The sequence below is a fragment of the Dipodomys spectabilis genome, unplaced genomic scaffold, assembly GCF_019054845.1.
Source record: "Dipodomys spectabilis isolate Male_0828 unplaced genomic scaffold, ASM1905484v1 ptg000496l, whole genome shotgun sequence".
NCBI lineage: Eukaryota > Metazoa > Chordata > Mammalia > Rodentia > Heteromyidae > Dipodomys > Dipodomys spectabilis.
Genome location: NW_024871173.1, coordinates 352,869 through 366,760, shown reverse-complemented (window position 1 = coordinate 366,760; position 13,892 = coordinate 352,869). Strand labels below are relative to the sequence as shown.

The 13,892-nt window shown below is 51.5% G+C and overlaps 1 protein-coding gene across 1 annotated transcript in view; it reads left to right on the top strand.

The window, feature by feature from the left end:
- The window catches only part of Obscn (obscurin, cytoskeletal calmodulin and titin-interacting RhoGEF), a 121,009-nt gene that overhangs the window by 59,671 nt on the left and 47,446 nt on the right, over positions 1–13,892 (top strand). Inside the window, exons 33-43 of the mRNA XM_042669531.1 lie at positions 487–753; positions 917–1,183; positions 2,329–2,601; positions 2,954–3,220; positions 4,616–4,882; positions 4,981–5,244; positions 5,540–5,803; positions 8,717–8,980; positions 9,329–9,592; positions 10,060–10,323; positions 10,684–10,947. Coding sequence (XP_042525465.1) covers positions 487–753; positions 917–1,183; positions 2,329–2,601; positions 2,954–3,220; positions 4,616–4,882; positions 4,981–5,244; positions 5,540–5,803; positions 8,717–8,980; positions 9,329–9,592; positions 10,060–10,323; positions 10,684–10,947 — 2,925 coding nt within the window. The remainder of the gene's footprint in view (positions 1–486; positions 754–916; positions 1,184–2,328; positions 2,602–2,953; positions 3,221–4,615; positions 4,883–4,980; positions 5,245–5,539; positions 5,804–8,716; positions 8,981–9,328; positions 9,593–10,059; positions 10,324–10,683; positions 10,948–13,892) is intronic.

The following is a 13,892-nucleotide window of genomic DNA, read 5'->3' as shown; positions in this document are numbered from 1 at the left end:
GAGCTTGTGTCCAGGTGCTTGGCTGGGAAATCACTATTGGTGTTTATTAGAGCTTGTGTTTCTGACTTTCATACTTGGTGTACTTTGTGAAGCTCTATGAACAAGGGCCAGCCTTGTGAGCCCTGAATGGCACTAAGAATACAAGGTCCTATGGCTTCATAGCTCCTGATTCTGGGTTGACCCTGACTTCCAGGTCTCCCCTTTTCTGACAGGGCTTCTACTTCAAGGCCTTGGTACCCCTGGGGTCCAAAGTCACAGGGTTTTAGGGCTATAGGTTCTGTGGTCTTGGTCTCCAGAGACTCAATGTTTCAAAATGCTTCTCCTGGCCCACATTCTGGCCGGGGCTGAGGTTGAGGCCAAGGCTGCAGCTGTGGTGATGGTTAAGTGGCTGTGTAGCCATGGCTATAGTCATGGGTGTAACTGAGGTGGTGGTTGGCACTGTGGCAGTGGCTGTGATTCATGGGTGGCCACTTTCACTCTCTTTAGAGAGGCCAGTGGACATCACAAAGCCCCTGGAAGATCAACGAGCCACACCGGGGGAGGATGCAATGCTGAGTTGTGAACTGTCAAAGGCAGGAGCCTCTGTCCGCTGGCTGAAAGACGGGAAGGCCATCCGCAAGAGTCAGAAGTATGACATGATGAGCGAAGGCGCACGGGCTGTGCTTGTCATCCGAGGGGCCACACTCAAGGACTCCGGCAAGTACACATGTGAGACAGAAGCGTCCAAGAGCACCGCCAGCCTGCGTGTGGAAGGTAAGTGCCCTGGGAGACCCAGCTTCTGGTCATGAAGTGATCTCTGTCCTGAGACATTACTCAGAGTCTCAGGGAGAACTCAGGTCTGCCAAGGAAGAGAACAGGGCTGGTATGGCGTGTAACCTGTAACCTGTACCCTTTACCTGTTCTGTCCCTCTCCTAGAAAAGACCAATCAGTTCACCGAGTTGCTGGTTGACCTGAAGGCAGAGGAAAAAGGCACAGCTGTGTTTGCATGCAAGACAGAATACCCAGCACCTGCTGTGACCTGGCGCAAGGGCCTCATGGAGCTGCGGGCCTCAGGAAAACACATCCTCAGCCAGGAGGGCTTGACCCTGAGGCTCATAATCAATGCCCTAGAAAAGGCAGACAGCGACACCTACACCTGTGACATTGGCCAAGCCCAGTCCCAGGCCCAGCTCTTGGTGCATGGTGAGGCAGGCGGGATACCCACTGCATTGTTTATTGGCCTGCTGGCCTTGGGGACCTTAGTGGGCTTAGATAGAGGCTTTACATAGACCCTAGCGACTCAGAGGTTATCAGTGATCTGGGCTCATCTTGGCCCATCTCTGAGGTAGGATTCATCACCTAGGTGGTCTTGGAGGGCATTCCAATACAACCTTCTATAAATCAATGCGTGGCCTTCTTTGACTTACATGTTTATTGCTCAAGGTATGTTTCTCTGATGTCCAGACATGGGCAGCATCAGAGGCATGTGTTCTGCAGATATTGTTCTGCACATGATGTGCCACTGCCAGGTTTGCCAGTGGCCAGGGAGCCTTAGGTATTCCCAGAGGAAAATGGATGGTCAGTATGACCATTGTTTTGGTAGCATTGATTTAAAAGGTCAGGGTGAGATTCTCTGAAGAATAATGTGTTGCCATGGGAACACATGTGCTGGGGTAAAGGAAAGGTGTATCCAAGGAAGCAAGGGGAAGGTTGAAAACCAGAGGTGTAGATATTTACCTATGCTGCTTGGGTACAGAGTTCATTGGTCTTGGAAACCTGGAGAGGGGGTGGGGGGAGAGGGAGAGTGTTAGTCTCTGCTCATTGGTGGCGTGCCCCGACGGTCAGGGCATCTTTTGCTGATGTCTTAGAGAAGATAAGCTTTTTTTTTTTTTTTCAAACTCTGTGTGCTTGGATAGGCAAGGTATGCAAAGCATCGGTATAAGTGGAATTAGAAGGAGTTTCTTTGGGACCTTGAGAAAGTGTCTATCTCAGAGAAGCAGAACCACCATCCCTGCCCCACCTTTGTAACAGCCCTTTGTGATTTTGTCTGGGTCTGACAAGAACAGTTTCATCCTCAGCTCAGGAGCTTTCAAAATAGTGATGGCGACTTTTTGCTGTCATTGTTTGTCTCCAGGTGTCAGTGGTTGTTTGTGTCGGCATGCAGGGTAGCAGCTGTCATTCTCCCTGCTTTGTAGAGAAGGAAGTGGTCTTTAAGTGGTATGGAGGTGACTGGCACAAGAGCAGGAGTAACCCTGCAGGAAGGGTCTCCTGATCACAGCCTTGGGAAGAGCCATATTTCTCTAGCTCTAGACAGTGGGGGGCTGACACTCCTTCCTGTGACCTTTCAGGCCAGAGAGTGCTTATCACCGAGGACCTGGAGGACACAGATGTGCAGGAGGGCGCCTCTGCTACCTTCTGCTGCCGTGTTTCCCCCGCCGACTATGGACCCGTGCACTGGTTTTTGGACAAGACCCCGCTGCATGCCAATGAGCTCAATGAGATCGAGGCCCGGCCTGGGGGCTACCACGTGCTCACCCTGCGGCAGCTGGCGCTCAAGGACTCGGGCACCGTCTACTTGGAGGCGGGTGACCAGCGCACTTCAGCCACCCTGCGAGTCACCGGTTGGTTTTGTGCTGAAAGGCCAGGGCAAGCCGTGACAGGGCACCCAGTATAGTCTGTGGAGAGCCTTGAAAAGGCTCAGACAACATCTCAGATAGAAGGTTTCAAGCATGCTTCTGGGGCTCACAGAAAAGGCACAATTAGCTGCCAGTGGTATGGGGACTCCAGTCCCAGGAACACCACTCAGGAGGCTGAACTGGGCTATTCTAGGCTGAATTCCTCCTAAGTGATTTTTGGCATAGCTCATGTCTATCCATGGAGGCTACGTAGAGTACACCATGTCAGGGATTCCAGTTGTGGACCACGGCTGCACTGTACACCTAAGCAACCTTGATTGTGTTCTCTGTTCCCTAGAAAAACCAAGCATCTTCTCCCGCCCTCTCACGGATGTCACAGTTACAGAAGGCGAGGACCTTAGCCTTGAATGTGAGACTTCCACTCTGGATATCCCTGTGCGCTGGACCAAGGATGGAAAGACAGTGCGGTCATCTGCACGGTGCCAAATGAGCTATGAAGGCTGCCGGGCCCAGCTGGTTATCACCGGCACCACCCTGCAGGATGGTGGGCGGTACAAATGTGAGGCTGGCGGGGCCTGGAGCAGCTCCATTGTCAGGATCCACGGTGAGTTCCAGGGTGTCTGCAGCAATCGCCTTACTGAGGCACTCATAGTTAAGGCGAGCAGATGTCCACCAGGAGCATGACGTAGTGAGGACCCCAGGATGCCTTCTAGTTCTTTCTTTGTCCATTTCTGTTCTCTGTGTGGGCACTTGCAGGCCTTGCTTGGGCTCCTTCCTGTATATCTCATCTCTCCTCCCCCTCCCTAACCCCTACCCTTGACCCCAGACTCCCCACCCTCTGTCTCCTGACCTCTGTCTGTGGCCAATAAGGTCTTTTTTATGGTACCTCCAGGCACCTTCTTCCCACCTTTGGTTTGCTTTTCTGTTTTATTACTTGTACTCTCCTAACCGAGTGCCAGGAGTTGTTTTGTGTGACAGTTCTGGAGAGTACAAGTCCCAGGTCCAAGTGTCAGTCTTTACTAAGCCCTCTGGAGGCGTCCCTCCTCCGCTTGAAGACACTGTCTTCTCCGTTGTCCTCATATTGTTGTGCTCTGTGTATGTCTGTGGCCTGAGCTTTTACAAGGACACCAGTCCTGTGTAAATAATGGCCCATTCTAATGATCTTATTTTATGTTTTCATTTATTATTTCGCTGATGGTGGTATTGGGATTTGAACCTCAGGGCCTAACCCTTACTAGGCAGGCATTCTCCACTGAGCTAAACCTCCAGCACTTTTTTTGCACTAGTTATTTTGAAATAGAGTCTTGATTTTTGCCTGGACCTGGGCCTATACCACAATATGACTTTTATATTTCCTATCATATCTTTGATAACAGGTGAGTGTACTAAACCCAGGTTTTACATTAATATGGATCTTAAGAAACTGCAATCCTCCTGATCTCATTCTGCTAAATAGCTTGGATTATAGGTGTGAGCCTCTGGAGCCTAGCTAATTCTGTCTTTAAAGTTCAGGGTGTGGTGACACAGACTTTCTTTCAGTTACTTCTAATCCCAGGCAGAGACCAGACGACCATGGTCTAGGCCAGCCCAGGCAAAAAGCACAAGATCCTATCTGAAAAAAACCTCAATGGAGCAGAAAGGGCTAGGGAAAAGTGGCAGAGTGGTAGAGTGCCTGCCTACCAAGCTCAAGGCCCTGAGCACCACCAAAATCAAATAAATGAATCGATGAGTGCCTATTACCAATTAGTCTTCTTCTGAGTCAGGAATTGGTGCTTTCACACTGAATTTTGGAGGACACAATTCAGTCTGTAATCCCTGCCATTTTTCATTCCCCTACTCCCTGGCTCACCATTCCACTCACATACCTTCCACCTTTCCCTAGAGGACGTGGGGGTCCCTGCCTCTGGCCCCCCTGTGTGTGAACTGCCTATGTACTGTCGCTGCTTCCACAGGTGGGCTCTTGCTTAGGGAGGGTGACCCGAGTCTGTACTGTTTACAGCACGGCCAGTACGGTTCCAGGAGGCCCTGAAGGACATGGAGGTACCAGAGGGTGGAGCTGCCACGTTGCGCTGTGTGCTCTCATCCGTGGCTGCACCTGTGGAGTGGCGCCATGGAGAGGATGTTCTGAAATCTGGTGGGAAGTACAGCCTGCGCCAAGAGGGTGCCATGCTCGAGCTGGTTGTCCGAGACCTGCAACCCAAGGACAGTGGGCAGTACTCGTGTTCCTTTGGGGACCAGGTGACCTTGGCCACACTCACTGTGAAGGGTAAGTGTTCCTGTCCACTCTGCCCATTTGGACCTCTTTATTTAGTATAGGAGAATGAAGATGATGATGTCCTCTGTCTCTGTCTGACCCTGCTGTAGCCCTGCCTGCCCAGTTCATAGGAAAACTGAGAAGCAAGGAGGCCACAGAAGGGACCACAGCCACTCTGCGGTGTGAACTGAGCAAAGAGGCCCTGGTGGAGTGGAGAAAGGGAGCAGAGACCCTCAGAGATGGGGACAGACACAGCGTGAGGCAGGATGGCACTGTGTGTGAGCTGCAGATCCAGAGCCTGGCTGAAACAGACGCTGGGGAGTACTCGTGCGTGTGTGGGCAGGAGAAGACGTCAGCCACGCTGACTGTCAGGGGTAAAGACCACAGCAGCCAAATTGATTTGCGTTCTGATGCTCAAACATTGCCTATATGTTCAGTGTTCCCTCTTCCTGTCTGTGCCACTTCATCTTGTATACCACAGAATCCTTTTCTGCTTCCTGGGCTGTTGTATGAACCGGGAGACTGTGTCTTCAGCCAGCTTCCCACCCATGGGCCATGGGTTCTTTCCTATTATCCTGTTCAGTTCTGTGTCTTGTCCTTCCCCTGTCACATGCTACTCCCCAGTGGATTGCAGCAAGTCTGATATTTCTAATATCTGACTTTCCCCAGCCCTACCTGCCCACTTCATTGGAAGACTGAGAAGCAGAGAGGCCACAGAAGGAGATACAGCCACGTTTCACTGTGAGCTGAGCAAGGCAGCCCCAGTGGAATGGAGAAAGGGGACAGAGACCCTGAGAAACAGGGACAGACACAGCCTGAGGCAGACTGGAGCTGTGTGTGAGCTGCAGATCCGTGGCCTGGCTGTGGCAGACGCTGGGGAGTACTCCTGCGTGTGTGGGAAGGAGAGGACCTCAGCCACGCTGACTGTCCAGGGTAAGGACCATGTGTGCTCACATGCATGGCTGGCCCTGTGTTTGCCCCCGTCTGTGCTGTGGTTTTTGTGGTTTCTATGTGTCTTCATTCCTTAGTAGGTATTTCCCACACCTACTGTGTAGGACCTATCTTGGAAGCCAGAAAACAGTCAAGAATGGATGGCTCTTTCCCTCCCCATGCAGGTCATGGTTTGGGACAGAAGACAGAGGGAAAGGCAGGCAATTAGAAAGATGTAATTATAGGTCCGGTTTGGGGGAGGCACAGGGAGGGAGAGGACAGAGCGGGGACGGTGGTCACAGCACATCAAGAAAGCAGAGTTAGCCAGGTGGCTCACGCCTATAATCCTAACTACTCTGGAGGCTGAGATCTGAGGATCGCGGTTCAAAGCCAACCAGGGCAGGAAAGTCTGTGAGACTCTTACCTTCAATTAGCCTCCAGAAAACTGGAAGAGCTGTGGTTCAAAGTGGTAGAGCACTAGCCTTGAGCAGAAAAGCTCAGGGATGGCGCCCAGGCCCTGGGTTCAAGCCCCACAATTGACAAAAAGGAAAAGAAAAAGAATAGAGGGTTGGAAGAAGACGGAGGGATGATACACAAGGCAAGGATGCAAGAGGGAGGGAATCCTTGATGTGTGCTTCTAACCACCAGGGTGAGTCCGTCCTGTGGGTGTTGACGTTTGAGATGAGGGTCCGTCCTTGGGTGTGAGGAGGAGGTGAGGGCCTGTCCTTGGGTGTCAGGTGGGTGACAGGGCCTGTTCTGTGAGCATGAGGCAGAAGTGAAGGCCTACCCCATGGAGTAAGATGTATGTGTGTGTGGGTATATCCCCCGTGTGTCAGGGTGGTGAGTGAGGGCAAGGGGAAGGTAAGTCCACTGGAGTTAGGCAGGGGTGATCCCTATTCCTTCTTACCAGTTCCCCTGTGAGAAAGGGCACTACAGAGTCCCTTTGGAAGCTTCTGCTTGTGTCCTGTTGCCCACAGAGTGGGTGTCAGTGCCCCACTTCCTGTCTGCAAACTACGGAGTTCAATGATCTTCATGTCTACATGACCACCATGGGTAGGACATAGATGCCACAGTGCAGTCTGAGTGGTTCCTCTCCCTCAGCTGGAGGAAGAGGCTTGGGGCCTTAGACAGATACAGCTAGCAGGGAATAGGGAGGCTCACAGCTAGCGAGGGCAGGTCCAGGGGCTTTTTATACACATGGGAAGCAAATCAGACCTTAGACAGAGCCAGCCTACTACACTCTACTTCTGATCCCATGGTGTCCCTGTGTCCAGAGAGCTGGAACCTTTGTCCTGGTGTGGCTGGTGTTCCCATGATGGGTCATCTCCCCATCAGAGATCCAGGAGTGCAGGGAAGATTGATGAAGATGGATGACATTTATGAAGAGCTTGGGTATCACAGAGGTTAGGGGAGGCCTGGGTATCTTAGCGTGGATGGAGTGAGACTCCTTTGTCTGGAGAGCTCTGTCTCACCTCCAGGATGGACTTCTCAGAGTGGGTGTGTGACGCTGCATGGCCACCTGTTGTCCAGGCCTTTGCTTGGCAGCTCTTGCACAAGTGTTGGAGACAGTTGCAGAAAGGTCAGACTGTCACTACACATCAAGCTGCATGGACCGAGCACAGAGTCAGAGCACGGAGGACTGGTGTCAACGAGTCCTCAAACCCACCAGGAGACAATAGGGTTGTCACCTCCAAAGCCCATCTTGTGGCTGCAGGAGTTCGTGAGGTAGCCTGCTTCATCAAGACATGCTGTCAATTGCTAATAGAGTCTCAGTGGGCCAGCTACTGTCCACCTAAGGGAGCTGCTTCCAGAGTTGAGCATGTCCCAAGAAGGGCTGGGCATGATGGGCAGCCTGCCAGGATCCTCCTAGAAAGTGCTGTATTTTCAGAGGTTACCACTAGACTAAATCCAGATGATGCCCCAAGCCACTGTGTGCTTAAAGACCTTCAGGCAAATGAAACAGACCAGAGTCCCCAATCTCAAGCAGATGGCCAGGAGCTCTACCCACAGCTCTGTCTTCTGCTTCCCTGTGGCTGTCTGGATGATGCTCCAGGGTGGTCTCGGTCGGCATCCATCTATACAGGAGTTCAGTGCATCGAGGAGTGTGCTTGCCCCCTAATGATGAGGGGATGCAGCTTTGCGACTGCCTACTCCAGGACCAATGTGGAGACTGCTTCTAACCCAGTCAGGGTGCTCCTTCTTCCTTGTGTTTCCTGCGAAATGGAGTCAGGCGTAGCTTTCTATGACAGTTTCAAGTAGCCTCTATGGGGTCTCCTTCCTCTGTCCATTCACCAAAATAATGAACAACTGTGAAAAAAGGAAATACAGAATGGGCCTCTGACTCTGGTGTGATATAATCGGTGCATCCTGGCCAGACTGGGCCTTTCAGATTGGAGTTACAATGCAAGGCAAGACCGTTACAAAGATGGCTGGGGCAGGGGTTGTCCCTTATGGCCGGTGGTTCTGTTATCCTCTATGGGTCCTGTGGCTCTTCTGTGATTTGTGCTTGTTCTGAGGCCCTTCTCTGTCTCTCCTCTGGCCTTTACCTGGGTAGGCTTGGCCAGTCTGTTCTATGCCCTCACTGTGCTCTTTCCTTGCTGTGTGCCATGTGCTCCTTTCTTGTTACTTCCAGCATGTTTTTCATTATTGAATGGCATGTTCTATCCCAGCGTTCTCCTGAGATCCTGATATTCTTTGTGGTGGTTATTCTCAGCCCTGCTAGTCTTGCAGCCATAGAATGTGCGCTAGGCAGGTGGAACACAGGCTAGACCATAGGGAGGCACATGCTCGTAAGCAGTGGCCCAGCACAGGCCTATGTGTAGTTGGGTTTTGTGTTTTCCCAGTCTGTTTGGGTCTTATTCTCTTTTCCATGTGCTTAGAAAGCATGATTATGTCCATGCTTTCTGACCTCCCCAGGCCTGCCTGCTAGGTTTACAGAAGGTCTGAAGAATGAAGAGGCCACAGAAGGGGCCACAGCTACTCTGCAATGTAAGCTGAGCAAAGAGGCCCCCGTGGAGTGGAAAAAGGGAACGAAGTCCCTTATAGCTGGGGACAGATACAGCCTCAGACAGGAAGGGGCCACGTGTGAGCTACAGATCCGTGGCCTGGCTGTGGCAGATGCCGGAGAGTATTCCTGTGTGTGTGGTCAGGAGAGGACCTCAGCCACGCTCACCGTCAGGGGTAAAGATTATCTATGTGTTCATGCACCTGTGGCTTGATGTCTTCACATTGACCCCATCACTGTCTTCCACCTTCACATGTAGTACAGCTCCTGTGGAGATCTGTGATCGACGATCTCTCCTCATTCTAGTGTTCTCTGGGCATCTCTCACCTCTTGTATTCCTCATCCAAATGTCCTCGTTCTCATGTTGTTTCACCGCTGCATCTTTCTTCCAGCTACTTGCTTTCTTCACTGTCTGTATGGGTTATGTTGTGCTGTTTAGCAGTATGTGTGGCTCTGTGTGAATTCATTTCTACGCAGAGACCTCCAATAGCTTCATGTTTTCAGTGACTGTTTGCCTTTCCCAGCATTGCCTGCCAGATTCCTAGAAGACTTGAGAAGCCAAGCCACCATTGAAGGTGCCACAGCCATGCTGCGGTGTGAACTGTCCAAGGGGGCTCCTGTGAAGTGGAAGAAGGGGTCTGAAACCCTCCAAGATGGGGGCAGATACAGCCTGAGGCAGGATGGGGCCATGTGTGAGCTGCAGATCCGTGGCCTGGCCATGACAGATGCTGGGGAGTACTCCTGTGTGTGTGGGCAGGAGCGGACCTCGGCCACGCTGACTGTCCAGGGTAAAGACATGTGGCCAAGTAGAACCATGCTCTGGTCTTTATGTTGAAGGATGTACATGCTGCTCAGTCCATGTTTTCTTCCATTGTCTGTGTCAACGTCTTTCCAAAACTGTGAGTCCCGATTTCCTGGACCGTTGTATGAACCAGGAGAAATCACATCCGTAGCGAGAACCATGGTTTTCTGCTATTGTCTTGGTAGAGTCCATGTCTTGCTCCCATGCTTACCATGTCCTGTCTGCCAGAGATCAACAGAGAGTCTGTCCTACATACCAGACTCATATCCTTTACGAGGACTGAAAAGGACACAGGTACCAGGACATAATATTAAGAGAAGACAAAATCTGTATCAAGTTCTCAGCATACCTAGCACCTGACTGACACCTACTGGATTTTGTGTCTGCTCTGTACTGTTGATATATTCATTTGCTCAGAGTATGTTTACAGTTATGTCTTTCTGACTCCCCCAGCTCTGCCCACCAAGTTCACAGAGGGTCTGAAGAATGAAGAGGCCACAGAAGGGGCCACGGCCACACTCCAGTGTGTGCTGAACAAAGAAGCCCCAGTGGAGTGGAAGAAGGGAACAAAGACCCTCAGAGATGGGGAGAGATACACCCTGAGGCAGGCTGGGCCTGTGTGTGAGCTGCAGATCCGTAGCCTGGCTGAAACAGATGCCGGGGAGTACTCCTGTGTGTGTGGGCAGGAGAAGACCACAGCCACACTGACCCTCAGGGGTAAAGACCGTCCATGTGTGGCCACGTGAGCCTGTGATTGTCATCTACATGTTGTGTCTCAGCACTCCTTTCTGCCTGTACATGTCACGGCTGTGGTGACCCTGTGACCATCTGTCCTGTATCAGGATTGTCTCACGTCCTTTTCTCCTTACTCAGAACATGTTCTCATGCTCCCGTCCTCCTCCCACCCTCTCTCTATGACGCCTCCTTGGATGTGTGTCTCCTGACCATCTGCACTTGCAGTCATATGTTCCCATGGTGATCCTTCTACCGTGATGTGTGTGGCTCCTTGTGTAGTCCGTGTTCTGTGGAAGTCCTTCTGGGAGTTCCATGTCCTCAGTGGCTGTTTGGCCTTTCCAGCCCTGCCTGCCAAGTTCATAGAAGACTTGAGAAGTCAAGAGGCCACAGAAGGGGCCACAGCCACACTGCGCTGTGTCTTGACCAAGGCGGCGCCTGTGGAGTGGAGGAAGGGGTCTGAGACCCTGAGAGATGGGGACAGGCACAGGCTGAGGCGGGAAGGAGCCGTGTGTGAGCTGCAGATCTGTGGCCTGGCTGTGGCAGATGCCGGGGAGTACTCCTGTGTGTGTGGGCAGGAGAAGACTTCAGCCACGCTGACCATCAGGGGTAAAGACCGTCCATGTGTGACCACATGAGCCTGTGGCTTGTTGTCCCTGTGTTGTGTCTCAGACTACTGTTTGCCTGTACTTGTGTCACAGCTGTGGTGACCCTGTGACCATCTGTCTTGTCACCAGAGTCCTCTCAGTGTCTCTTACCTCCCTCCCCCTTGCCCAGGAGATGTTCTCGTGTTAATGTCTGTTACCTGAGCTTTCCCTGTTCCTCCAGGAACATTGCCTCCTTGTCCCTCTGTCCTTCATTTTCCAGTTCATGACAAGGTTCTTTGTCAGTTTGTGTGACTCAGTGGATCCCAGGCATGGGTGGCACAGAGCCTTCCAGACAGCCCCATGGTTTCTGTTTGCCCTTCCTAGCCCTGCCTGCCAGATTCACAGAAGACATGAGAAGCCAGGAGGCCGTGGAAGGGTCCACTGCCACGCTGAGCTGTGAGCTGAGCAAGGTGTCTGCTGTGCAGTGGAGGAAGGGAAAAGAGATCCTAGAAGATGGAGGAAGATACAGCCTGAGGCAGAACGGAGCTGTGTGTGAGCTGCAGATCCGTGACTTGGCCGTGGCAGATGCCGGGGAGTACTCGTGTGTGTGTGGGAAGGAGAGGACCTCAGCCGTGCTGACTGTCATGGGTAAATGCCATGTGTGGCCACATGAGCCTGTGGCTGTTGTCTGTATGTGGTGTTTCAACGTTCCTCCCTGCCTGAACATTTGGCTCTGCGGTTGTCACCTGTGCCCCTCTGTCTTAAATCATGGTCCTCTTGGCATTTTGCTTCCCTTTCTCTCCTCGTCCAGATGTTCATTACCTTGGGCCGCTCGGGACATTTGCCTGCCTCACCATCTCTTCTGCCGTTGTTCTTGGGCTGTGTGTGTGTGTGTGTGTGTGTCCTTGTGTCCTATGCACTGTGTTCTTCCCCATGTTCTGAGTGCCTCCTTAGCCTTTCCTCACCCTGCCTGCCAGATTCATGGAAGACCTGAAAAGCCAAGAGGTCTGAAGGGGCTGCGGCCATGCTGCAGTGTGAACTGTGCAAGGCAGACCCTTGGAGTGGTGGAGTGGTGCAAGGGGAAAGAAGTCTGGAGAGATGGAGGCAGATGCAGCCTGAGACATCATGGGGCTTTGTGTGAGCTGTGGATCCATAGGCTCTCAGTGCAGGATGCTGCGGTGTCCTCCTGAGTGTGTGGGCAAGAGGGAACTTCTGCCATCCTGACCATGGATGGCAATTACCATGGGTGGTCATTCTTCTCCCTCTTGACCATGTGTGGTTTGTGCCCTCCTTATGTCTAGATGCCATGATCTCATTCCAAGTCACTGGTCTCTGTGATCCATCCACATGTGCTCCTGAGGACACATTCTGTTAGCCAGGTCTAGGGACAGGAGAGAGCCTAGAGGAGCATGAGCAGAGGAGCATCGGTGACCAGGAGACCTGTGAGGGCCATCGGCATCTTGCCAGGGACTCGCGAGGAACCCCGGCGTTTTGGGCTTGGGCATGGCACTGAGGGCATGTGTGTCATCACTATGTTGAAGGTGGGGTGCTGGGAAAAATAGAATCAGGAATTCTTGAATTTGGCTAGATCGCTTAACCGAGTCTTGCAAGGAACATCAGGCCTCTGAAGTTTGCTGCCGTAGGCTGTTCAAGCACTAAGCGCCACAGACCGGGAAACTAAAAAACCAGAAATTTAAATGAAAAAAACCCAGAAATTTATTTTCCTATAAATTCTAGATAGTAGAATTCCAACAGCAAGTGTGGACGGGTTTTCCCGAGGCCTCTCACTCTGGCTGGTGAGTGTTCCTCTTTTCCATGTGTTCTCACGTGGTAACCCTTCTGTGTGTCTTTTTGTCCTAAACTTATAGTAACTAGTCATATTTTAGATTGGAGCCCAACCTAATGATTTCATTTTAACTTAATTCCTTCTTTCAGTGCCCTACCAGAAATAGAGTTATATTCTGAGGTACTAGTTGTGGGTGTCAGTGTATGAAGTAGGAGCAAGGAACACATAGCCATTCAGCTGGTAACACTCTACTCTTATAAAACTCAGGTTCTTTTCACATGCAAGATACATTAAGACTATCCCAATATTCCAAAGCCTTAACTCATTTGAGCATCAAATCTAATTCCAAAATCATCTCTAAATGTCATCTAAGTGTGAGCCTGAAGGTATGATTCCCTCTGAGGTCAAGTACCTTCCTAGCTGTGAACCCATGAAACCTGGCAGAGTATTCATTTCCAGATCACAGGAGGACAGGTGTAGGATAAAGATTCTTACTGAAAAAGTGGTCAGAATGAAAAAGGCCCCAAGCCAGTCTGAAACGTAACCACTAGGTTTATATCTAGACAAGAGTCCTCTTTGTCTCAGTGCCCTGAATGGAGGTACCCTAGCCCTGGAGAACTGAGGAGGAGATAGCCCGTGGTCTTGGGATCCCATGTCATCCTCTGTGCCTCAGGCCCTGACCTACCTTCACAGTATAGTAGTAGTAGTTGTTCTTTCTTCTTTCCTCCTCTCCTCCTCCTCCTCCTCCTCCTCCTCCTCCTCCTCCTCCTTCTCCTTCCTTCTTCCTTCTGGACCTGGGCATTCTTGCTCAAGGCTATGCACTACTTAAGCAACACTTTCACTTCCAGGTTTTTGGTGGTGGGTTGGATATCAGAATCTTGCAGACATTACTGCTTGGGCTGGCTTTGAATCACAATCCTCAGATATCAGCCTCCTAAGTAGCTAGGATTACAGGCATGAGCCACCAGTGCCCGGGTAACACAGTCAGACTTGGGGGGTAACAGATGTGTAGCTTAGGGGCTCTGTTGGCTCACCCCCAGAAGTCTGACAGCATTCCTTCATTCTATCATTATTAGGAGGTCTAGGCAGATGTGTGCCTCCCCAACCTAGGCTTTCGGTCATATGTTACAACATGGTCCTTTACAGCGGAGCGTGTGGCTCTTTGTGTTCCATGCTCTGCA